The following is a 23,111-nucleotide window of genomic DNA, read 5'->3' as shown; positions in this document are numbered from 1 at the left end:
CGAAAAAACATGAAAAATTAATATTTGATCTTTGGGGATGGCATAATTTTAACTCGGTTTCTTCTTTTTATTTTTGTTATTACTTATAGAGTTGGCAGTATTCCATCAAGGACACATCTGAGACTCCATTCAGTTGGTACAGTGTCATCTGGGCAAAAAGGAATAATTTAACAAATAATTTATTGAATTTTTCCTGCAAACTAGGCTCTGGGCATAAGGTGGAGAACACAACAGACGAAGCTCCTGCTCCAGAGAGCTGACATTCTCCTCAGGAGGGTAGCGGCAGCACAGTGAGAAAATAAATGTACAGTCTATCAAACGATGACATAGTAACTGCCCACGTAAACATCTGTGTGATGGATCACTCCAGGACTTCCAGTTTCTGCTTCTTGGTGTCAGACCACAAAGTCTGATGCGTGAAGTGTATTAGTTTCCTAATGCTGCAGCAAGAGAGTCCCACCATCCTAGTGGCTTTAAAACAGACCAAAATCTTATAGTTCTAGAAGTGAGAACTCCAATAGGGAGGGGTGTCAGTGGGCTAAATTCAAAGTGTCAGCAGGGCTGTGTTCCTTCTGGAGACTCCACAGGAGAATCCCACTCCTGGCCTTTCCCAGCTCCTAGCAACTGCCCATGTTCCTTGGCTCATTGGCCCCTTTCATCTTCAAAGCCAGTAAGTGTACCACCCCCATCTCTGCTTCTGTCCCCACTGTCCCTGACTCTGTCCCTCCTGCCTCCTTCTTTCACTTACTAGGACTCCTATGATTACAAAGAGCCCACCTGGATTATCCAGGATACTCTCAAAGTCATCTGATTAACAAACTTAATTCCCCCATGTCATATAGTACCATGGATTCCCAGGATCCTGGGATTAGGAGATGGGCATCTTTGACAGGGAGGGGGACGTTATTCTGCCTACCACACTGGGATAGCTTCTGTTGAACTCCCTGACAGGAAATGTTCCTCAAAGATGCTTAGCACAGTGGAAACTACCACTGTCTACCTATGTGGCATTGAGCAAGTCACTTTAACCCAAAGAGGATAATAACATCTAATCCATCGTTCTGTGGGATAATTGAGATAAAATACATGAAAGAGGTATGAACATGGAAAACACACTGATAAGCTGCTTAATATTAGACAGATGTAGCTGTTCTTGAATCCCTCTATCCATGAATTAAATTTCTTCTTCTTTGTAACAAACTAAAAATTTCAAGCTGAAATCTGAACAGGCATTCTGGGATACTAGGGTAATCAGTCAATAGTATGTGATTTACTCTTTCCTATATGCCCACTGAAAGAAATACAGAAACACATAAAAAAGATGCTGAGTATGGATGAGCCCCTGAAACATAATAATGGAGTGTGACAGGTGGGTAGCTGGAGAACACACTGATCCCCAGGTGTGAAACCCTATCTCAGAACCATGCTGCTGAAAGGAGCTGCTTTCAAGGGTTTCCCTACCCTATGAATGTCTCTCTATATCCATCCACACAGAAACCCCAGTTCCTGGAAGTATAACTCAACCAGGGAAAGAGTGGGTAGATGGGGGAATACTGCCTTCTACAAAATAAAAAAGAGAAGAGACAGAACCATGGACATATACAAATGAGGGTGTTGGATTTTAATGCACTGTCTCTAGATGGAAGAACTATCAATTGAGTGAAATTATATAAATAAAGCTTCATCTAAATATTCAAACTACCAGGAGATCTCCTCTCAAGCAAGCTGAGTCACCCTTAAAAAGTCAACATAAACAAAGAGAATCTGGCCAAGACCATGAACAAACAACAACCAGATCTTCAGCTGAAGATATGCTAACAGTAACCTAACACAATGTGACAAGGCGAATGCTTGGGAGAGACAGGAAAGTCCACTGAAAGGCACACACGGGGCCTGGATCTTCTCCTTCAAAGGTGGGTAACAAAAAAAAACCCTGAAAATTCTCTGCAACATAAAAAAAAAGAATACTACATTCTAAAAATAATTTATCAAAGGAAGTAGAAGTAAATTTCAGAGATAATCTATTTTTTAATATCAAGGGCATGTAAAGAAATATGGGCTATATGACAGAAAATTAAAAATGAACAAAAAAGCTAATATTACAATAGAAGCTAGCTAATATGGAGATGCACAAAATATGAAATGGTTAAAAGTCAGAAATGCACAAACAAAACCTAAGTGGAATAAAAGACAGTCAAGCAGACCCAAAGTGCTAAAAATCAAACCATTCAGGAGAAAGAAAAAAAAATTCAAGACTCTTGCAGAATGAAAAAAAAGACTCTTGCGGAATGAAGAGGAAATGACCAAAAGAGGGAAATGATGAAATGAGAAGATGACAGACATGAAAGACAGACAAATGGCTATCCAATTACAAACAGTTCATGTTCTAAGAAAAATGACCAAAACAAATGAAAAACCACACTCAAAGGTCATATTCTCTAGACAAACAAAATTAGAATTTGGTATTTAAAAATATACACCTAGGAGCACCTGGGTGGCTCAGTCAGTTAAGCATCTGACTTTGGCTCAGGTCATGACCTCACAGCTTGTGGGTTTAAGCTCTGCATCGGGCGCTGGGCTGACAGCTCAGAGCCTGGAGCCTGTTTTGGATTCTGTGTCTCCATCTCCATCTCTCTGTCCTCCTTCACTTGTGTGCCTGCGCTTGCACACACACTCTCTCTCTCTCTCTCTCTCTCTCTCTCAAAACTAAAAATTAAAAATAATAAAAATTTAAAAATAATAAAAATATACACCTAAAACTCATCCTGACAACTTGGAAATTAAAAATCACTCTCCTAAATAACTGCAGGAAAAAAAAAAACTACAATGACAAGACTATTTAAAAAGAACAATAATGACTACTTGACACTTTGGAACTTACAAGGAGAGTCTAAAGCTGCCCTCAAAGGCAAATGCACCATTAGCAAGAAGGAATAAAAATATATAAAGCAATTAATTCAAGATATTAGAATACAAAGGAATTAAGAGAAGACTGTCAAGGAACTATTAAAGCCATAACTAATTCAGAAAACAGGGGGGAAAGGAAAATTGATAAAGATACACATGATATGATCTTCCAAAAATAATAAACCAAATACAGTCAGATTTGATCAAGGAAAAGAGAAACACATACGTTAGTAATCAGAAAATGTTACATAATCACAATTACAAAACAAGTTAAAATTTTAAAATGCAATGCAGAATTTGGTTCAGTTTAAAAATAATGAAATAGAGAAAAGAAAACAAATTCTAAGAAAACAAATTACCTACATGGAACGTAGCGGTGGCAGAAATTGAAAAGTGTCTCCAAAATTACTTTTAAGATTTGCTACAGGCCAGGTAAAGGCCAGGCAGTACTATATAAATGTCCTTTCAAATTTTAAACTTAACAGACCATCCCCATGCTTCATAAAATTCTCTAGAACATAGAAGAACATGGAAATCATCAATTTGTTTTGTAAAGTTAGTGTAATGCTAGCACTAAAACCTGGCAAAGAAGTTATAGGTCAATGTCTGTCAAGAATACAAAAGCAGGGGCGCTGGGGTGGCTCAGTCAGTTAAGCATCTGACTCTTGATTTGATTTCTGCTCAGGTCATGATCTTGCAGTTATGAGATGGAGCCCTTCATTGGCCTCTGTGCTGACAGGGCAGAGCCTACTTGGGATTTTCTCTCTCCCTTTCTCTCTGCCCCTTCCCCATTCATGCACAAACACATCTCTTTCCCTCTCTCAAAATAAATAAATGTTAAAAAAAAAAAGAATACAAAAACAAAAATTCTATAAAGAGTATAGAAAAATCAGATCCAATATCCTATTAAAAAAGAAAAAAGAAAAATTGTCGTGGCTATCTGGGGTTTGCCTCAGGAGCAGCTTCATGTGGATATTTATTTACATCACATTATACTAAACACTTCAACAAATGTTGATAAGGCATCTAACCACATACAACATCCATGGCTGATTTAAGAAAAAGAAACTTATTTGAAAATGAGAGAGATGAGGAAACATCCACAACATAATGAAAAGCAACTAACATAACCAAGAGCCAACAGTAAATAACTACCCAACTACAGCATGAACCTAAAAATTCCCTCTAGGGGGTGCCAAGGTGGCTCAGTCGTTTAAGCATCTGACCCTTGATTTCAGCTCCGGTCATGACATTCCCATTCCAAGAGAGACCCAGCACCACCCCCTCCCGCCCCCGTGCCACACCGCCCCCCTGCTATGTCAGGACAGCACAGAGCCTGCTTGGGATTCTCTCTCTCCCTCTCTCTCTCTCTGCCCCTCCCCTGCTTATATGCTCACTTGCTCTCAAAATAAGTAAACATAAAAACAATTGCTAGTTTATAAATACATACATACATACATACATACATACATAAAATTCCCTCTAGGGGTGCCTAGCTGGCTCAGTTGGTAGAGCATGCAACTCTTGATCTTACGGTCATGAGTTCGAGCCCCATGATGGGTATAGAGATTATAAATAAATAAACTTAAAAAAAAAATCCTTCCAAGTGCACCTGTTGTGATGAGCACCAGGTGATGTATGGAAGTGTGGAATCACTATATTTTACACCTAAAACTAATAACGCTGTATGTTAACTAACTGGAATTAAAAACTTAACCAAAAAAGAAAAAATAAATAAACCTACTTTGTTGAGGGCTTTATCATAAAAAAACAAAATTAAATTAAAATTCCCTTTAACAGAAAAATATTGGAAAACATAAGGTATTATTTTGGTTATTAATTGTAATTAATAAACCAATGGTCATTAATAAACCAATTTGTGTTTATTAATACGTATGTAGTTTAAAACTTAAGAATGAAAAATAAAGAACAGAATTAATTACAAAGAGTACATATTTTAAGAGAATATATAAAGAATGAAACAACAGCCACAATAAATAATAACAGAATAATTTTCACAAAGAAATGTAAGAAAGAGGGAAATAATTATGAATCTGGGCAGATTTGTTTTAAAGTCTTGATCAAATGAAGCACATTCTGAATGAAAATAATCAATGTTATAAAATGCCATTTTTCCACAAATTATTTATAGATTTGTCAAAACCCAAAGGCATTTGAGCAAAATTCAACAGAGATTTTAAAGTTCACCTGGAAGGATAAACAAGTGATAATAGCAAATGATTTTTTTCCCCAAAACAAGAGGAGAGGAGTCTTGCCCTATCGTTAATAAATACGCTAATGAACTACAACAAGTAATTAATGAGTAAATAGAACAAAATACACATCACAAAAACTCTTCTGGTACATAAGAGAACAAGCATGGAATAAAGGTCAGACCACAAATGTCTGGGTAAAGGAAAGATTATTCAATAAACAATTTAACTATTAAATCTGTTCATCAGTTTAAGTGAAATCTTCATCTTAGTTCTGATACCTTCCAAATGAAATAGAGTTAATTTTTTTTAAACTAAACCATAATATGAGGAAAAAGACATAAAGGATTATGTGGAATAAATACAGTAAAACCTTGGATTGGGAGTAACTTGTTCTGCGAGTGTTCTGAAAGACGAGCCAACATTTCTAATAAATTTTAACTTGCTAAAGGAGCGATGTCTTGCAATACAAGTAGTACGTGATGACAAATGTCATATGATCACAACTGAGCCAATGGTTCTTGAAATTTGCTTTGATTTACAAGTGCTTTGAACTACAAGCATGTTTCCAGAACAAATTATGCTCACAAACCAAGGTTTTATGTACACACTTGAGATCCTGGATCGAAGAATAAAACAATGAAAAAAGACAAGAAAAAAAGAAATATAGTTTTAGCTAGATAAAAATGAAAATCTTCTGTATGCCAAAAAAAAAAAAAAAACAAAACTGACATAGGATTAAAAACGTATTTATGGAATATATAAAGAGTTTTACAAATCATTAAGAAAAATAGTTATCCCATTAGAAAAAAATGGAGAAGAGACATGAATAAGTTTTTCTCACAAGAAATAAAAAGTCAATAAACATTTTAAACATTCAGTTTCACCAGTATGAAGAAAACACAAAATAAAGCAGTAAGATACCATGTCTCTGCAAACTGAATTTAAAATATGTAAAATAATCATAATATTCCATTCTGGCAGAGAACACTGAATTGAGTACTCTCAAACACTGCTGTTGGAATTTTTAATTTCTTCAAATTCCTGGAAAATTACATAGCAGGATGTTAGCCTTTACAACAGGCATGCACTTTGACACTGACATGGCACTTACTTCTAGGAAACCAGCTTAAAGGAATTGCCATCAATTATCAAGGACTTGAGTACAAGAACAATGATCACAGTGAGGATATAGAAAATACCTAAATATCCCAAATGGAGGTATGAAAAAGTAAACTGTAATATAACCACAGGATAAAATGTAATAGTTAAGGCCATGGGGTCTGGAATCAGACAGCCTGAATTCATATACTACTTAGCCACATAGAAATTTTGGGCAAGTTATTTACACACTGTCTTATTTTTCTTTGCATGTAAAGTGGAGATCATAATGGTACCCACTCCATTGGATATCATGCAGATTAAAGGATTCAATACAGGGAAAAGCACTTAAACAGTGCCTCAAGCATGCAAAGTGTTCAATAAACATCACTTGCTATAATACTAAGAAAATTTTTGTGATGTTTAATACTATGCTTATGCAGACAGTGAAAATAATATCTTAAGTTTGATGCTATAGAGAAATGTTTATGATAAGTTAAAGAGCAGAATCTACCAATTCTACACAATCTCTTCCAGGAAATGTAGGAAAGGGGAATAATGTTTCCTAATTCATTTCATGGGGCCAGCAAAACCAGACAAAGATAGTACAATAAACCTATGACCAACACTCTGGGTGATCACAGGTGTGAAAGTCCTCAATAAAACAGGACCAATTCAAATCCAGAAATATGAAAGAAAAAACACACCATGATCAAGTGGGGCTTCTCCAGGGTATATACATTTTTTGAATCTGTAGTCAAAAAATCAATCCATGTAATTCACCATATTAACTGTCTAAAGAATAAAAAACATAGCATCATATCACCTGATGCAGAAAAGCACCTGATAAACTTCAATACCCATCTCTGATAAGAATTCTCAACAAATTGTAACTAGAAGGGAACTTCCTTAACTTGACAAAGGACATGAAAGCCCTACAGTAAACATCATACTTAAAGGACTGAAGGCTTTCCCCTTAAGATCAGGGACAAGGCAAGGATGTCCACTCAAACTCAACATTGTACTGAAAGTCTCAGCCAGTATGATAAAGTGAGAAAAAGAAATAAAAAATTTAAAAAAAAAAAACCCACCCTGGGATCTGAACGTTTACAGCAGCTCTATTCATAATCAACAAAACTAAAACAACCCAAATATCAACAGGTAAATGGATAAACAAGCTGTTGTACATCTGGTTTAATGGAACACTACTCAGCCATGAAAGGGAATGGACCTACCCACACAGGCAACAGTGTAATGAATCTGAGAGGCATTCTGCTGAGTGAAAGAAGTCAGTGTCAAAATTTTTCATCCTGTAGGATTCCATTTGTTTGACATTCTCAAAAAGACAAAACCAATGGTAACAGAGGTCAAACAATAGGGATGAAGAAGGGTATAACTGCAAAGGGTTGGTTTGACAAAGTTTTGGGGGGCTGATATTTTTGTTCTGCATCATGGCGATTTGAATGTATATTAATTTTTTAATTCAAAAGCGGTATCCAAGATATTATATATAGTATTCAATCAATTTTGTAATATATGAGGGAGGAAATATACCACAATGTTGGAAAATACTGGAATTGACCTGCCTTCATGTCCAGATTTATCGAAAGTAGGTGCAATAGGTTTTCTTTTTGCACTTAACCCAGCAAACATTTGTGATTTCAAATAACCACATTATGAAATCCTACTAAGAAGGTGATTATCATCGGGTTTTCAAAGCCTAGGGTGTTAAGGTCCTAGGAAACTTTGCTTTGTTTGGAAGTGGTGTCCAGATCACAGACTAGAATTGTAACACCAGGTATGAAAAAAGTTGAAATCTTGTAAATTCAAAAACCCCAACAGGAAAAAATTCATGGTTACTCATTTTTGAAACAACTAATCATTGCCATGGTTATATGAGGTGACTCCCCAGGTGGAAAGTAAACCAGCGATGTTAACTCTCTCCTGAAGCAAGTTAAGACTGTCCTAAGAGCCCGTATTTCCAAAAAAAAAAAAAAAAATCCCCCCCAAAATATTTTATTTGCTACAAGAAGTAGCCGCCCCCTCCCCCGACATTCCCTAATTTTCCCCATTTAGTGACTATGCTAAATGCCAAATAATTCCCAACAAGATTTTAGCACTTCAGGAACATTTCAGATTTTGAAATAATTTCACTGAGTCCATCTACATTAAATCCATTTCTAGCCTTAATTTTCTGCTTTTTCCTTAAGTATTTACTAAGCAAAGAGTCAGAAAACTGGGCTCCACCCCCAGCAGTAATTCTCAGATGTTAAGAGACAATAGCCCCCAAGATCTCTATCTCTAATACCCTAAGAAACAGATACTGGTGAAAATCTCATTGCAGAAAGCTTAGCCAAACTGCCTGAATGAACAAGCAACTTGAAAAAACTTTCCACAGAGAATTCATCCAGCAATGCTGTGCAAATGACAGGAAACATCATCCACCAGAGAAACTGGTCACCAGCCACATGCAGCCTTCACCCAGCACTTAGATATGGCTGCCATCCCTGATTAGGAGTGAACCTGACGACTGAGAAAGGTCTCCATGCCCCCAGTATCGCGAATGTTGACGGACTTCACACTCCTCTCCCCACCCCCACCTCACAAGCAGCTTTCGGTGCAGAGCAACACTGCTGGTGGTGGAATTTCCTTTAATTCTAGAAGCTACAATTTTTTTACCTTTATTTTTGGAGTAGGTGACAGAAGTTACTTACTTTGACTGTTGTTTCTGAATAAAAAGATACACAGGCCGTGTGTGGTTAGGACAGGGCAACACAAGTTATCCTCATGATGGTGGATCTGTGCAATATTCTGATTGTGGTGGTTACAGCAACCAACACAAGTGAGAAAGCTGTATAAAACATACACACACCTCTAACACACACTACACACACACAATACTATACACACATGAACAAATACTACACGCACATGCATGCACATACACACTACAGGCACACACATGCTGAATTCACTACATACACTACACATACATACGTGTACACACGACACACACACATACTGAATGCACACACACACACATACTGCACACATATGCTCTACACATACATATACACATACAAACACTACATACACTTAAACAGATACACATATACACATGCACGCACATGAGCACAAATGAAGCTCGGGAATCTGAATAAGGTTGGTGGCTTGTTATCAATGGTACTTCTCTGGTTATGGTATTATACTAGAGTTTTGCAAAATGTTACCATTGAAGGAAACTGGGGGAAATGTACTAGGGATCTCTCTGCATTATTCCTTACAACTGCATATGAATCCACAACTATCTCAATAAAAATCTCAGTTAAAGGAAAGGAGATGATGAAGACTATGCCTTCTTTCCCCCTACCCTGAGCATAAGCCCCATCAGGGGGCAACAACTCTTACCAGTTTCATGTATATGAGAGCTAAAGAGATAAAGGAGGAAGGCAGGAAGGGAGGGGAGGAGGGCAGGAGGAAGGGAGCCTGAAATAAACTGCATTGCATCAAAATAAATTGTTCAGCTCCATCATACTTATAACTGCCTCAGGACAGCTCACTGAGTCTAGGAGAATGTTTCTGCTGAAAAACACCCCCTAGCCCCCACTTCCTCTCCCACTGGATTCCTACTGGTTCTCCCTCCAGACAGGACATGGGGCAACCCCTCTCTGAGAAACCCAACTACCCCCTGATAAAGATCCAGAACTGGAGACATGGAGCACTGCCCGGTGACATGGCCCAGTTGGATCACCTTACAGAGAAACAGTCAACAGACCCTCCTCTTTGCAGTTTCCAATCATCATTTCAGTAGCCTCTCTTAAATATGAGTACACACAAAGGATCACTTAACTTTTAAAGAAAGCACATAATATGAAAAACAAAGCGGAAAGACAACAGCAACCTGGAAAAAACCAAGTCCACATACAGAAAAGGAAATTCCAAAGACTACTTACTATTCACACACTTTAGGATATAAGCAATGATGCTGTATTGATGAAGCAGAACAGGATGTTACTAAAAATAACTCTCAGAGGAGGGAGAAAAAGAGCTCTTGGAACTAAAAATACAACAGCAGAAATGAAATCCTCAGTAGAACTAGAAGATGTGGTTCAGCAACCTATAGAAATTAGAGCAGGAGGATGAGGGAAAAATGGGAGAGAAGAGATCAGAAAATCAGAATATCAATCTTGGAAGTCAAACACCCCAGTAACAGACAATCTAGAGAGGGGAGAGAGCTTGGGTTGGAGGAATGCACACAAGTTCCCAGATCTGAAGGACATGAGCCTCCAGATGAAAAGAACCAGGTGAGTTCCCAGTACAATACATGAAAACAGAACCACCCCAGCCATTTAACTGATATGCCTGAACATTAGGAACAAAGAGCACCCATGCTTTTGGGGGAGACAGGAGGAAACAGGTAACATACAAAAGAACTAGAACAGCATCAGACTTCTCAGGGGTAACCCTTAAGAGCAATGCCTTCAAAACTGGGGAAACTGAGTTCCAACATAAATTCCCCCTCCAGCCAAACTATCTTCAAAGTGTGAGACTCGAATTAATGTATTTTCAAACCTATTTTCAAATCTACGATGTCTCAAACCTTTGTTTTCTTGTTTCCACACTCTGTCTTAGGAGGCACCTGGAGTGTGTGATCCCCAGAAACGTGTACCACAGATGAAGGGATAAACCAAGCAGGGCAGGAAATGCATACAGGTTCCTTGCAACACAGGGAGAGCTGGGGGTTGTGGGGGGGGGGGGGGAGTAGTCATGGGCAGTATGAAGCTATAGGCAGATCTCAAGATGACAGCTGGGCAGCAGATTTAACAAGCAACCTATCCAGACTAGAACAAGCTGGAACAATCTGAGAAGGACTTCTGAAAAAAGAGAACTGGATAGAATATCTAACGGCAGTGTACATAGGCAAAGAAGGTGAGGGCAACCGGAGGAAAGTTTGGGCTTCAATTAGTGGTGAAGGCTTAGAAAACTAAGCAAATACTCATTCACATTTAGGACAGAAAAATTAAGCCCAGCATGCTTCATAGCTCGGGTACAAAGAGCACTGACATGGCTGTGATAAATACTGACCACTGCTCTATCCAGAGGTGCCTAGTCTTAGCTGCACACTAGAGCCATCTGCTTCCCTTAAAAAAAAAAAAAAAAAAACCAATACCCAAGCTATACCCAGGAACATTATGTCAGAATCTCTGCAGGGAGTTGGGGGGGGGGGGGGGGGGGGTTAGACCCAGACATAAGTAAAGTTTAAAGTTCCCTCCTGATTACAAGGTGCAGAGAAGACGGAAACCCAGGAGCCAAGCAAAGATACAATTTTCACCCTCATGCATACTATTTCCCAGGTACTTATCTGTAGCAACTGCTTATGATCTTGACTTTTGACAATCAGCTATATTCCACCCAGATGTCCTACCAGTAATCAAAGTCAAAATGTCCAAAAGTGAATGTTCCTTCTTAAAGATGGTGCTATTGACTCAGCAACGTTAACCTTCAGCACTCCCTTTCTCCTGGTCACCCATGCTTCCCATCACCCACTTTGTTCTTATATCAAAACCCTACCCAAGAAATATGCTTGTTACTTCCTGTTCCCTGTGGGTTCAGAGCGCACTGTTTGTCACTCAAGTGAAAATGACTTTTGCTGAGGTCAAACAATGCAGAAGCAGAGAGGGAGTCATGAAGAGAAAAACACAAAGTTGCAAATGTGAAATTCCTCTGAACTAGGTCAACAGAGAAGCAGACTTTAATTGTTCTCATTCTCCTAGAAATGAAGAGTGATGGACAAGGAATAATGGCTAGATTTCATGATTTAGATAAGCAATTTGTATTGGTTTGAATACCTCCAGAAATATCAAAGGCCTATTCACCGTACCTTCCAATGTTTGAAGTCTAGAGTTCAAAGGGTCATGACTGCTCCTCGATCACAGATGTGTCCAGGAAAAGTTGAGTTTGTTTTGTTTTGTTTTGTTTAATGTTTATTTTTGGAGAGAGAGAGAGAGAGAGAGTGAGCATGTGAGCAAGGGAGGGAAAGAGAGAGAAGAGAGAATCCCAAGCAGGCTCTGTGCAGAGCCCAACGTGGGACTCAAACCCACAAACCTTGAGATCATGACCTGAGCCTAAATCAAGAGGTGGATGCTTAACCACCTGAGCCCACCCAGTTCCCCTTGGAAAGCTCAGCTTCTATCCAAGTGTCAAATGTCTATGCACTGCCATTCAAATTCACAATTCCCCATATATACATCTCATTAAAAGTTAGGCAAGGTTGGGGAAACAGGGGTGCTGTCGATTAAGCATCTGACTTCAGCTCAGGTCATGATCTCACGGTTTATGGGTTCAAGTCCTGTGTCGGGCTCTGTGTTGACAGCTCAGAGCCTGGAGCCTGCTTCAGATTCTGTGTCTCCCTCTCTCTCTGTTCCTCCCCCGCCTGTGCTCTGTCTCTCTGTCTCTCAAAAATAAACAAACAGTAAAAAAAAAAATTTTATTAGCCAAGGTTTCATTTGGGGTCTGTGCCTAAAACCTTATCACCTTGCAGTTCCCCACCATGTTTGGGGACCCAATTTATACCCTCACCTGCAGTAAATGAGATAAGCTATCTCTCCTGCACCTGTGTTAATACTTGACATTATCCTGCATTTTCATTTTTGCCAACCTGATATTTAAAAATGTATTTCATCATTTTTAAAATGAGATTTCCCTGATTATTATTGAGGTTGAGGATTTTTACTGGTATCTACTGGTCATTTACAACTGCTTTGTCAACTGCCTGTCAGTATCTTTTACCCAATTTTTATACATTTGTTTTTTGTTCCCCATTCATTACCAACCTAATTCCTTTGATTTTCCAGGTTCCAGCTTCTCCTTACTACCAACACCTCCTCACGCCATGCTGTCTCTCTCATTCGCCTCGCCTATAATTCTTGAAAATTAGCTGTTCGACGCCTCTCTTCCCACTAAAGTCTAAGCCACCATGAGGACAATATTCTGAGTATCCATCTCAGACACTGCTGTCACCCCAACAACTAGTAAAAAGCCTGCCAAATATTAACTGGATGAATGAATGGAGGTCCTTGGGCCTTACACCAGTGGAGTCCAGGCAGAAACTCATTCAAGAGGTGCCACTGAAGACTGTTTCACAAGGGACCACTTACAAAGGTGGGAGTGGGAAAACTGGTAAGGGAGGTGAAGCCCCCAGGGATGAGAATGAGGACAGGACTGGTGCACCTGTAGCCACAGGAGAGAGTCTGGAAGATATCTTCCATGTCTTAAAACTCACAACTCTGTGATTAAAACTGCCTGGATGGCACCACGTTTCACTAGAGAAAACCTTCTTCCACTGTATCCCTTAATACGTCAAATTCTCAAACCCTACAGGATAAAACCATGTTTCAAACTGTTGCAAAGACAAACAAAAGTCATTGCCAAACAAGCCCTCCAGAAACTGAGGGCAGGAAAAGAGCAGAAAAACTTGAATTACCTTCTGGAAGTACCACTCATTTGCTATGTGACTTCAAGGACATCTTATGAACTTTATGTACCTCAGTCTCCCCAATACAAGAGTCACTGTACTATTATTCCCTCCAAAAACATATATTTAGCTCAAGGAAAAGTAATCTCCTTGAGGAAAAAGAGAGTTGCCAAAATCCTGTCCTATCAGCCAACTTCCACCAAGCCCTGGAATTCTCAGCAAATGGCTGGTTTTGCAATTCTTTTGGCTTTGCCAACCCTCCAGGGTATTAAAAAAAATCTTCCCACAAGGATTCAAGGCTTGCAAGTAAAGGAAATCTTTGAGAAAAATCTGGGTTGATGAGCAGCTAAGAAAAGCCAGGAGAGACACATCTATATATGTTTAGGCAGAAAATAGAAAAGGTTGAAAAGCGATGTGTTTCTAAAATACTGCTTCTATGAAAGCAACCTTCTGTTACTCCTTTACTCTCCCCAGTCGACTGAAAAAGGCAGTGTGATTCCCATTTTCTATTCGTGTCCTCCTCAGCTGGAGCTAGGCAATGCAGGGGCATGCAGCTTGGATACAAGTGGGCTTGGGATCAAATCCTGCCACTTAATGAAGTGACACAAAGCAAGGCACTCACCTTGTGTGGCTCCGTGTTAGCCCATGAAAAATGGGTAACAACACTGACTTTGATGGATGGGGGAGGGGGGCAAGAATTCTAAATCGTGAGATTAAAACGCATGCCAGTAACTGAGCTCCTGACATGCAGTCGCTAGTTTTTATTACAGATACTGTAGTTCAGAAATCAAAACAGCTGCTTTACTTAACAAGTGTCTTTTGAGCATCTACTAAGAGCAGTTGATGCAGAGGACAAAGGTGAGCAAAGGTCAGAGGGTCCCTGATCTCCTGGAGCTTATTAGAATGTGGTGAAGAGGACAGGTTACTCAAATCTCAACCAAACAAATACATAATTGCCAACTGTGATAAATGCTATGAAGAGAAAATAGCTCAAGGAGCAAAATGGGAGGACCTAGTCTGGTTGGGTAGATCTTAGGCCCGGAAGTGAAAGATGAACGAGCTGTGATTGATAAATGTGGAACTGGCATGTGTGACAGGTCTGGGGCCAGAAGAAATGTCACCCTTTTGAGGAGCATTAGAAAGACCAGTGTAGCGAAGCATGGAAAGGAGGGCAGGAAGGGAGGATATCCAAGCAGAAGAATCCAGCAAGGCGTCCCCATAAACCACACAAGAGATTGAGAGGTCGTGGCCATTGTCCTCTGAGGAAGGGGAGGTCGCAGAGCTAAAGATAGGCTCTCAGCTTGGCAACTGAAATGTGCAGTTCAAGTACCCACACAGCCCTCTTTTCAGATACCACCTGTGGACCCCACACTTAACTTAAGACGGGCTGCCATGTTTTCATGATTGGAAGGTATTTCAAATATGTGTATATTTATCATTCACCATTTACCTCCTCGGGAAATGTCTGTGTCTGTAAGTTATTATCCCTTGGATCCCTGGTTTTCCAAAGATAGCCACAATATACATGCCCACCTGCTCTCCTTACAATATAACCTGACACTCCTCCACTGAGTAAGTGGTGACATCTATGTCCCCCCTTTTTGAACTTAGGATGACAACTGCCAATGCCTTGGCCAAAAGAAAACAGTGGAAGTCATACCACATGACTTCTGAGGCTAAGACATAAATGCTGTGTACGTCCACTTTATCCTCTTGGAACCCAGCTGCTGTGTTCTGAGGGAGTTCAAACCAAGGCACATGGAGAAGCCATATGGAGAGGCCATACATAGGTGTTCTGGGTAAATGCCCAGCTGAGAGCCCAGCCAACAGCTGGCCTCAACCCCAGACATGGGAGTGATGTTGCCTCCAGATGACTGCAGACCCAGCTGTCAAGTCACCCAGCCTTTCAATCTTTCCAGCTGAGCCCCAGACGTGGAGCAGAGATAAGCCATCCCAGAACACCCTGTCCAAACTCCTGACCCAAAGTATCCATGAGCAAAAACATAAAACAGTAGTTCTACACCACTACGTTTTGAGGAGATCCATTATTAGAAACAGTAACTGGGCCAGAATATATATGTAAACTTTGAGCTATATATATTACATATTTTTTTTTCTTATTCATTACTCACCTACCTAGGAACTTTCTAGAGGGGATGTCTATCATCACTCCTAAGCTAGAACCTCTGGGCTTTATTCGTACCACTTCTGGAAAAAGATGACCAGGTTCCTCATTTCAAAGAAAAACTAAACATTTTCAGACCACTCAAAACATGCAAAAGTAATCCATTCTCACTGCAGAAACAAGAAAAAGAAAAGAAAACCCTCATTTAGCCAATCTGACACCTTACTTCAATTGGCTTTGAAAACAGATCAAAAATGTCATCTTTAAGATACAAAACAGATGAACATAAGGGAATGGAGGCAAAAATAATAGAAAAACAGGGAGGGAGACAAAACAGAAGAGATTCTTAAATATGGAGAACAAATAGAGGGGTTGTGGTGGGAAGCAGGGTGGGGGGGAGAGGGGATGGGCTAAATAGGTAAGGGGCATTAAGGAATCTACTCCTGAAATCATTGTTGCGCTATAAGCTAACTAACTTGGATGTAAATTAAATAAATAAATTATTTTTTTAATTAAAAAAAAAAACGTGATCTTTATCAGCAACCATAGAGCCCTAGCTAGGACTGAAGAGCCCTTGTTTCCCTTCCTGAAGAGGAAGCCCTTGCTTCCTCTACCGCTGAAAGCTCAAGCGTCTGCGAAGATGGTGTGCAGCTACTGAATGAGGCAATGCACATAAAGCGTACTGAGCTCAGTGCTTGGTGCTTACAAGCCCATCCACCAGTTGTTACTCCTGCTCTGGTTATTGTGAGGATTCACATTTTTCTTGATTCCAGCAGTAACTCTTCCCCGACTCGTATTTAATAATGCTTGCGTCCCATCTCAGCAGAAAGGAGTCAATACTGGAGTTTGGTTAGATGTCAGGAAAGGGAGCTCAGGTTCCACACCATCGAAGTGTTACACAACACTATATAACACAACTGCCACACATCCCTATTTTGGTTTGGTAAAAGAACAGTCTTTTTTATAAAAAAAGAAAAATCGATATGTGTTAAGAAAACAGGCTTCTGAGAAGTTACATTTTAATCACGGTGTGGTTTTCGAGGTAAATTAAAAACTATATTCTCCTTGGATCATTAGGAAGGTACCCCCCATGTGATTATATAAATATTACAAAGCTGCACCCAGATGGTGGCATGAATACCAGGAAACAGAGGTGGGATCAAAGAGTCAGGCCACCTTGGGTTGGGTCCTCCCTCTACTCCTCAATTGCTGTGTGACCTTAAGTGAATCACTCAGCCTCTCGCAGACACAGGGTCTTTGAAACAAGGCCAAACTCCATACTTTTTATCCATACTGAAAAGACACTTAAGTAGAGTTAGCACCCAAGTTTCCAGGGTAAAAAGTCAGTATTCTAAAGCTTAAGTATGCCAAAGGACAACCCCCCCAAGCTAAATAACCACTTGCAGATTCACACACATTAATATCTTAAATATGATCTAAAACACACACACACACACACACACACACACACAAACACCTGGGCCTGGCTGTGAATCAGCAAGGTATCACGTAATGAAATCATGAGTATCTACTTGAAGAAAAGGTGATTCGAGACAGAATTACAACTGGCGTGCCATTTGGGGGCTGGATGGCATCCCCCTTCACACTGCTGGATTTTCACGGTGATCTTCAGTTGCTGAGGTGGGGGTCTTCTGAAAGCTTGCATTTATGGAAGGAGAGAGAAAGAGAGACAGAATATGGGAGGACAGAGATCAAGGGAAGAGACCAGGGAAAGGGCTGTGCTATGGAACAAAGTCGGAGTTGGTGGCACCTGAAAAGAAATGTCACTGCTAGGGAAACCATTTCAAAATGACATTTTAGTCACCAGGTTTCTAGTTTGCAGAGTGTCTTCCACCCCCTTCCTCCTGAACACCCCGGCTTTCCCAGAGCCCCAGGCGGCCCCCAGCCATCGATGGACTTAACTCTATGGGCCACACTGGCCATCCAGAAAAATGCCCCTTACATCCTGGAAGTGATGGGCACTCTAGAACTCCCAGAGCCCCAGCATGCAGGAAACATGGCCGGCACGTAATTGACTTAGAAGAGCCCTTACCAAAGGTGGCATCAAGTACAGACTGGCTTTGCACTCACAAAAATCAGCAAGATTAAAAGGGGGTTAATGAAAACCCTCTTCGAGAGAATCAGTCAGTCACTGCTTTTGGCAGGTCCGACACTGCCCTTTAAGAGAAGTCCAGCTTCCCTCCCTGGCACACTCCCCTTCACCAGATAATCTGGGATTCAAGAGAAAAGGAGAGAGCTCTGGAGTCCCGACGGCTCCACTGAAGACCGGGACCGACTCGCTCATATTACCATATAAGATGAAGTCTGTCAAGAGGTCTGCTAAGACTTGAACCAAGAGGGACCACCTGCTTTCCCCACGAAGCACGAGACCAGCCAATCTGGGGGACATTCCCTTTTTAACCGATGCCACCCTTCACCATCACTATCAAAGTGCTTTTGTGCTGCACTTCATAACGCCTTATATTAGAGCTACATCTTTCTTAACACCAAGGCACATACTTGTAACGGCTTTTTCTTTTTCTCACAACCATTTTTACGGCTGTTTTCCCACGAACCATGCCACTTGAACTGCTAGGATATAAAACCGTTTTTACAACATTCTTTTTCTTCCAAGTCTTTCCCTCCGTTATTTAGACAGCTGCCCCCCAGGGTCCAAACTGTTTTCAGTGGACAACTGTTCTGAGCACATTTCTCCACAAGGTCTATTTCAGCTCAAGAAAGGCCAAGGACAAATAAGACAAAAGTTGTGGGGAAAGGGCAGACCCACTGCAGGGCACCATGAGAGCAGAATGCAGCGTGACGGGGCAGCACAATCTAAATCATTTCTTCCAGAGCTGCAAGTGCCCAGAAGGGATCAGTCTTCCCAGTGAGTGGTCAGTGAAAGAGAACAAGTCCATTCCTAAACCCTAGCCAGGCGGCCAACACTTTTCCTCCCCGGAGTTCCCGGCACCTGTTCTAGAAAAGCGGGTACGGAGCTTTCTGCCTGGTCCAGACCGCCTGTTCCGTATGGGGAACACTGGGAAATTACGTGTTTCACCAGTCAACCAGCCCCCTTCGTGCCCTCAACAAGCCGAAGGTGTACAGGTGGTTACCTGCACAGGTACCAGATCGTACCGGGACAACTTCATTGCTGGCCTTGGGGGACTTCTTTAGGGGAACAGCCCCCACCCCCTCCGCCACCAGTCCCTCCTGCCGGTGGGTAAGAAGGACAGAGAGCCAAGAGGCACAGGTAAGGGTCCCCAGGGCCAGCCAGGCGCCCCCGCGTGCCGGCCGCGACTCCACTGCGCGATCCTGGCCTCCAGGGCCCCCTCCTCCCGAGCCCCTCCGAGAGGCAGGGGGAGTCCTCGTGCCCGGCATCCCTTCCTGCCGGCCAGCCTGCTCGCCCCGCGCCCGGCCCGGGAGCCCCGAGCTGCCGGAGCCGCAGCGCCCACTCGGGGCGAGCCGCGAGCACTCACCATTATGCTCTTGCATGCTCGACAGCGACCAGAGCAGCAGCGCCACCAAGGCCAGGAAGCAGAGCTGGCTCAGCAGAAGGTCCCTCCGGCGGCTCCGGCGACGCTCGCGGTCCTCGTCGTCGGGCGACGGCATCCTCGGGCGGCAAGGCAGCGGCCCCGGCGGGGGCCCCGGCTGGCGGCGGCCGCTCCTGTCGCGGGCGGCCGCGGCGGGGACGGCGGCGGGAGGCACCCCTGCGCGCTGCAGCCGCGCGTCCTCGCTGCGCTCCCGCCTGGCCGCCGCCGCCGCCTCCTCTTCCTCTTCCCTGCCGCTGCCGGGCTCGTCGTCTTCGTCCTCGTCGTCGCTGTCGCTCAGTCCCTCCTCGCCCTCCTCCTCCTCCTCCTCGCCGCTGGCCCGCGCCGCCGCCTCCCGGCGCTCGGGGTCCCTCTCTTCCTCGCGCGCCATGGCTCCCACGCTCGGCGTCCGCGCTCGGCCTCGGGCGGCGGCGCGGCGGGGGCGGCGGGGGCGGCCGGGAGGCGGGGGCGGCGGCGGCCGAGGAGGAGGAGCGGGGAAGGACCGGCGGGAGGAGGGCCCGCCGCTGGCCAACTCCGCGGGCTGGCGAGGCCACCCGGGCTGGCTCCGGCCTCGCCGGCTGCGGGAGCGCGTCGCGGGACCGCCCGCTCCCTCACTCCATGGTCCGCGCGCGGGGAGCGGGGAGCCGGGGCCGAGCGGGGCCGGAGCGCGCCGGGAGCACGGGCGGCGCAGCTCCCGCAGCCTGCGGCGGCGCGGCGGCTCAGGCTCGGAAGCGGGCGGGGGGCAGTGCCGGGGACGCAGCCCGCGCTGGCCGGCGCGGCGGAGAGGGGGCGCGTGGGGAGGAGACTGAGCTGGGGAGGGAGCCCCGTGCGCGATCCTTCGGCCGTGCGGTGCCAGGGGGAGGGAGGGGGCGGCGCAGAAGGCCCCCTCGTGGGGAGCACGCCGCCGGGAGGCGGGTCTCCGGGCAGAAGGAATCGCCCGAAACTTCGGAGAAACAGAGGGGGTCTCTTCAGCCCCCCTCCCCACTGTCTGCCCGGAGCGGAGACGCCGCGAGTGCGCTCAAGCTGCGCGCGCCCAGCCGCTAGCCGCGCCTCCGCCCGCGGGCCTCCTGGGTTTCCCTCCGCCCCCTTGTGGGGATCCCCAGCGCGCCAGCCTCTGGACCTGGAACCGGACTCTCTGGAGGCACTTGGCTCGCGAGGGTGTCCCGGCTCCCCGCGCTGGCTCGGCTCACACTTCACTCCCAATCGCGCTGGATCCAACCCAATGCTGTTGCTGAAGGGAGGGGGGGGAGGGGGGAGGGGCGGCTGGCACTGTCCCTGAGTGAGGCAGCCTGAGGATCCCTAGCCAACCTCGGGAGGAAGACCCTGGCCTTCCGCAGGGAGCATCAGCCTGCCCCTACCCCCCATGAGGAGGAAGCCCTAGTTCCCCCATTTCCCTGCCCCCAGTTCTGCTCCCACCCTCACCTACTTAGGGTGGTATCTGTCCTGGAGTCTGGACCGGCCCACAGCCCTGCAAAAAGGTGCCCATTTAGAGAGAACACCTAGTGGTCTCAGAACCACCCACCCTTCCTGCGAGGGTTTCCAGGTGCCTCCCTAGGTCTGCGGGCAGGATAGCAGATAAATAGACCTGAGATACAGCCTTTGCGATGGGGCTGAAAACAAAAAAGGATCACCTGGACACCAGGGGTCTGTCTGGGTGACTGTCTCCATGGAATCTGGTCATGTTAAGGAACGTAGATGCAGACATCTAGGCAGGTGAGGAGGAAGGGAGTTTCTCCACTCCTCGGTCTGAGAGCACACACAGAGTCCAAGTGTGTCACCAACCTTGGAGACCCGTGGGTGATCACCTAGCCCACAGTCTCTAAGATGAACCCAGATATCACATGGGGACAGCAGGGTCACAGCAAACAACAAAGCAAGCCTTCAAAAGTGGCTGGCTTCCTTTCCACAGAGGGACCATTTCACTCAAGGAGACTGGAAGACTTTTCTGCTTCTTGGTCATGTCATTTACTCAGACGTGTTCTCAGCTCAACATATTCCCAGACACAGAGCACCTTCCCTACGATGCCGGTGTGGTTGTCCTTATGCTTTGGTTCCCAGGTACTGAGAAGGATTTAAAACTATGTAAGTTCATCCAGGCTGGAGTGTGTGGGGGGAATTCTCCAGTGGTGTTACCTCCCTCAAACATTCAGAGACACAGGAATGGAAGGTTAGGAGCTGAGTACGTGCCTTCATTCACCTAACTGGGGAAGATACTCAAATAGCTTTTTCTAGTGTAAATAGGAAAAATAAAAGTGAAAGAGAGAACTAATTGGGCTAGGGAATGAACACAACACCAGCTCAGGGGGAGATTGCCACAGGCACAAGGAATTGTGTAATCCGGTAAAGGGAGAGGTATCCGGGAGGGAGCAGGGAGGAGAAACCAGGAACTGGCAATTCCCTAGAAATTCTCCTAACACCTGCAGTGAGAGGAAGAAACAGGGCAGGGGAGGGAGACAGATCACTCCAGTGGCACATAGAAAGGACATTTTAGTTAATACTCATTTTGACAGATTTCAGAGTAAAGAGGGTATTGAAGTAAAAACAAAGATCCCCAAGCAGCCAGTCACCACCCATGATGAAAAATGGGGAATTCTCTTCCCCGGTCTGATAGCACCTTTGCCCTGGTGGATCCCTCACCCCCACACCCCAGACGATGGCTTCTCTGCAAGAAGGAGAGGAAAGCTTCCTTCTTGGGTCAAGGAAGTCCCTCTTCTTCAACAGGAACACTTTGGAGTTTGGGGGGGGAAGAGCAGACTGCTAAGTCCTGTGTCAGCACTGGGGGAGGAAGACAGACCCCAGTGGGCTCCTCTTCCAAGGAGAACAGTTATTTTTGTCCTATGTGTTGTCTCCTAGTCTTCAGAGGCACCCCCTTTCCAACTGAATTTTGTTAGGAGCAGCAACTAAAATAGCTAATGTGCTACTTACCTTTCACCATCAGGATCATCATCAATCCTCAGGTAGCTTTTGCCTTTTATTTCTTAATCCGTTTGTATTCGATCTCACATTTTTGTGCAGGGAGCCGTAGAGAGAAAATTCCAGGCCCTGATATTCAGTCTAAGGATTAGCTTGCTTAGAAAGAGAGGCATCGACCAAGGATGTGCTGAGGCCTTCACTCTTCCAGGAGTGAGCCAGGCACCTCCTCACCCAGGGCTGGGTGCTGGGAATCACCACACACAGCCCCTGTTTTTACCTCCTTATCAACATTCCAGTTTCAGTGCTGTGCAAAGACTTTGGGCTGGATGCGGGGGCCCAGAAGTGATTCATCTGTCTCCCAGCTCTGCCTTTATAACAAAGAGTTAAAAGCCTCCCATGACCACATCCACTGATGCTCAGCCCAGGAGAGCTCTTAACTCAGCCAGGGAGCAGGGCCTTATCTGTGCCCAGACAGCCAGCAGCTTCTAGACCCTTCTGCCTTCTTTCTAGTTCTCCAGCCCTCCCCTCGCCCACAGCACCCAGCCTGATAAAGCAGTTTCCACAACAGAACAAGGTTGTAGCTCCATAACACAAAACAGTGCCAGTGTGTCAGACAAACCACCAGTTGAGAAGGAAGGAAAGGAAGAAATGAGAAAACCAGAAAAGCCACTTGCTGTGTGAGGTGCTCACCATGATTGTACCATAACACAGGGAGATATGGCCCAAGAAAGAGGAAAGACCACTGGATGTTCACAGAAAACCTTTTTACATCTTTTTTTTTTTTTTTAAGTAAGCTCTACACCCAATGAGGGGCTTGAACTCATGATCCTGAGATCAAGAGTCATACGTTC

At 44.1% G+C, this 23,111-nt stretch overlaps 1 protein-coding gene across 2 annotated transcripts in view; it reads right to left on the bottom strand.

Moving 5' to 3' along the window:
• Positions 1-20,344, bottom strand: part of SLC24A3 (solute carrier family 24 member 3) — a 480,576-nt gene extending 460,232 nt beyond the window's left edge. Inside the window, exon 1 of one of the 2 annotated variants that reach the window (XM_049651202.1) lies at positions 19,297-20,344. In XM_049651202.1, coding sequence (XP_049507159.1) covers positions 19,297-19,738 — 442 coding nt within the window. In that variant the 5' untranslated portion in view covers positions 19,739-20,344. The remainder of the gene's footprint in view (positions 1-19,296) is intronic. The other variant, XM_049651201.1, reaches the window with a different exon arrangement.
• Positions 20,345-23,111: the final 2,767 nt, after the last annotated feature.

The sequence above is a fragment of the Panthera uncia genome (assembly GCF_023721935.1).
Source record: "Panthera uncia isolate 11264 chromosome A3 unlocalized genomic scaffold, Puncia_PCG_1.0 HiC_scaffold_11, whole genome shotgun sequence".
NCBI classification, from domain to species: Eukaryota; Metazoa; Chordata; class Mammalia; order Carnivora; family Felidae; genus Panthera; species Panthera uncia.
Note: the sequence above shows the minus strand (reverse complement) of the source record. Positions and strands in the feature narration are given on the sequence as shown.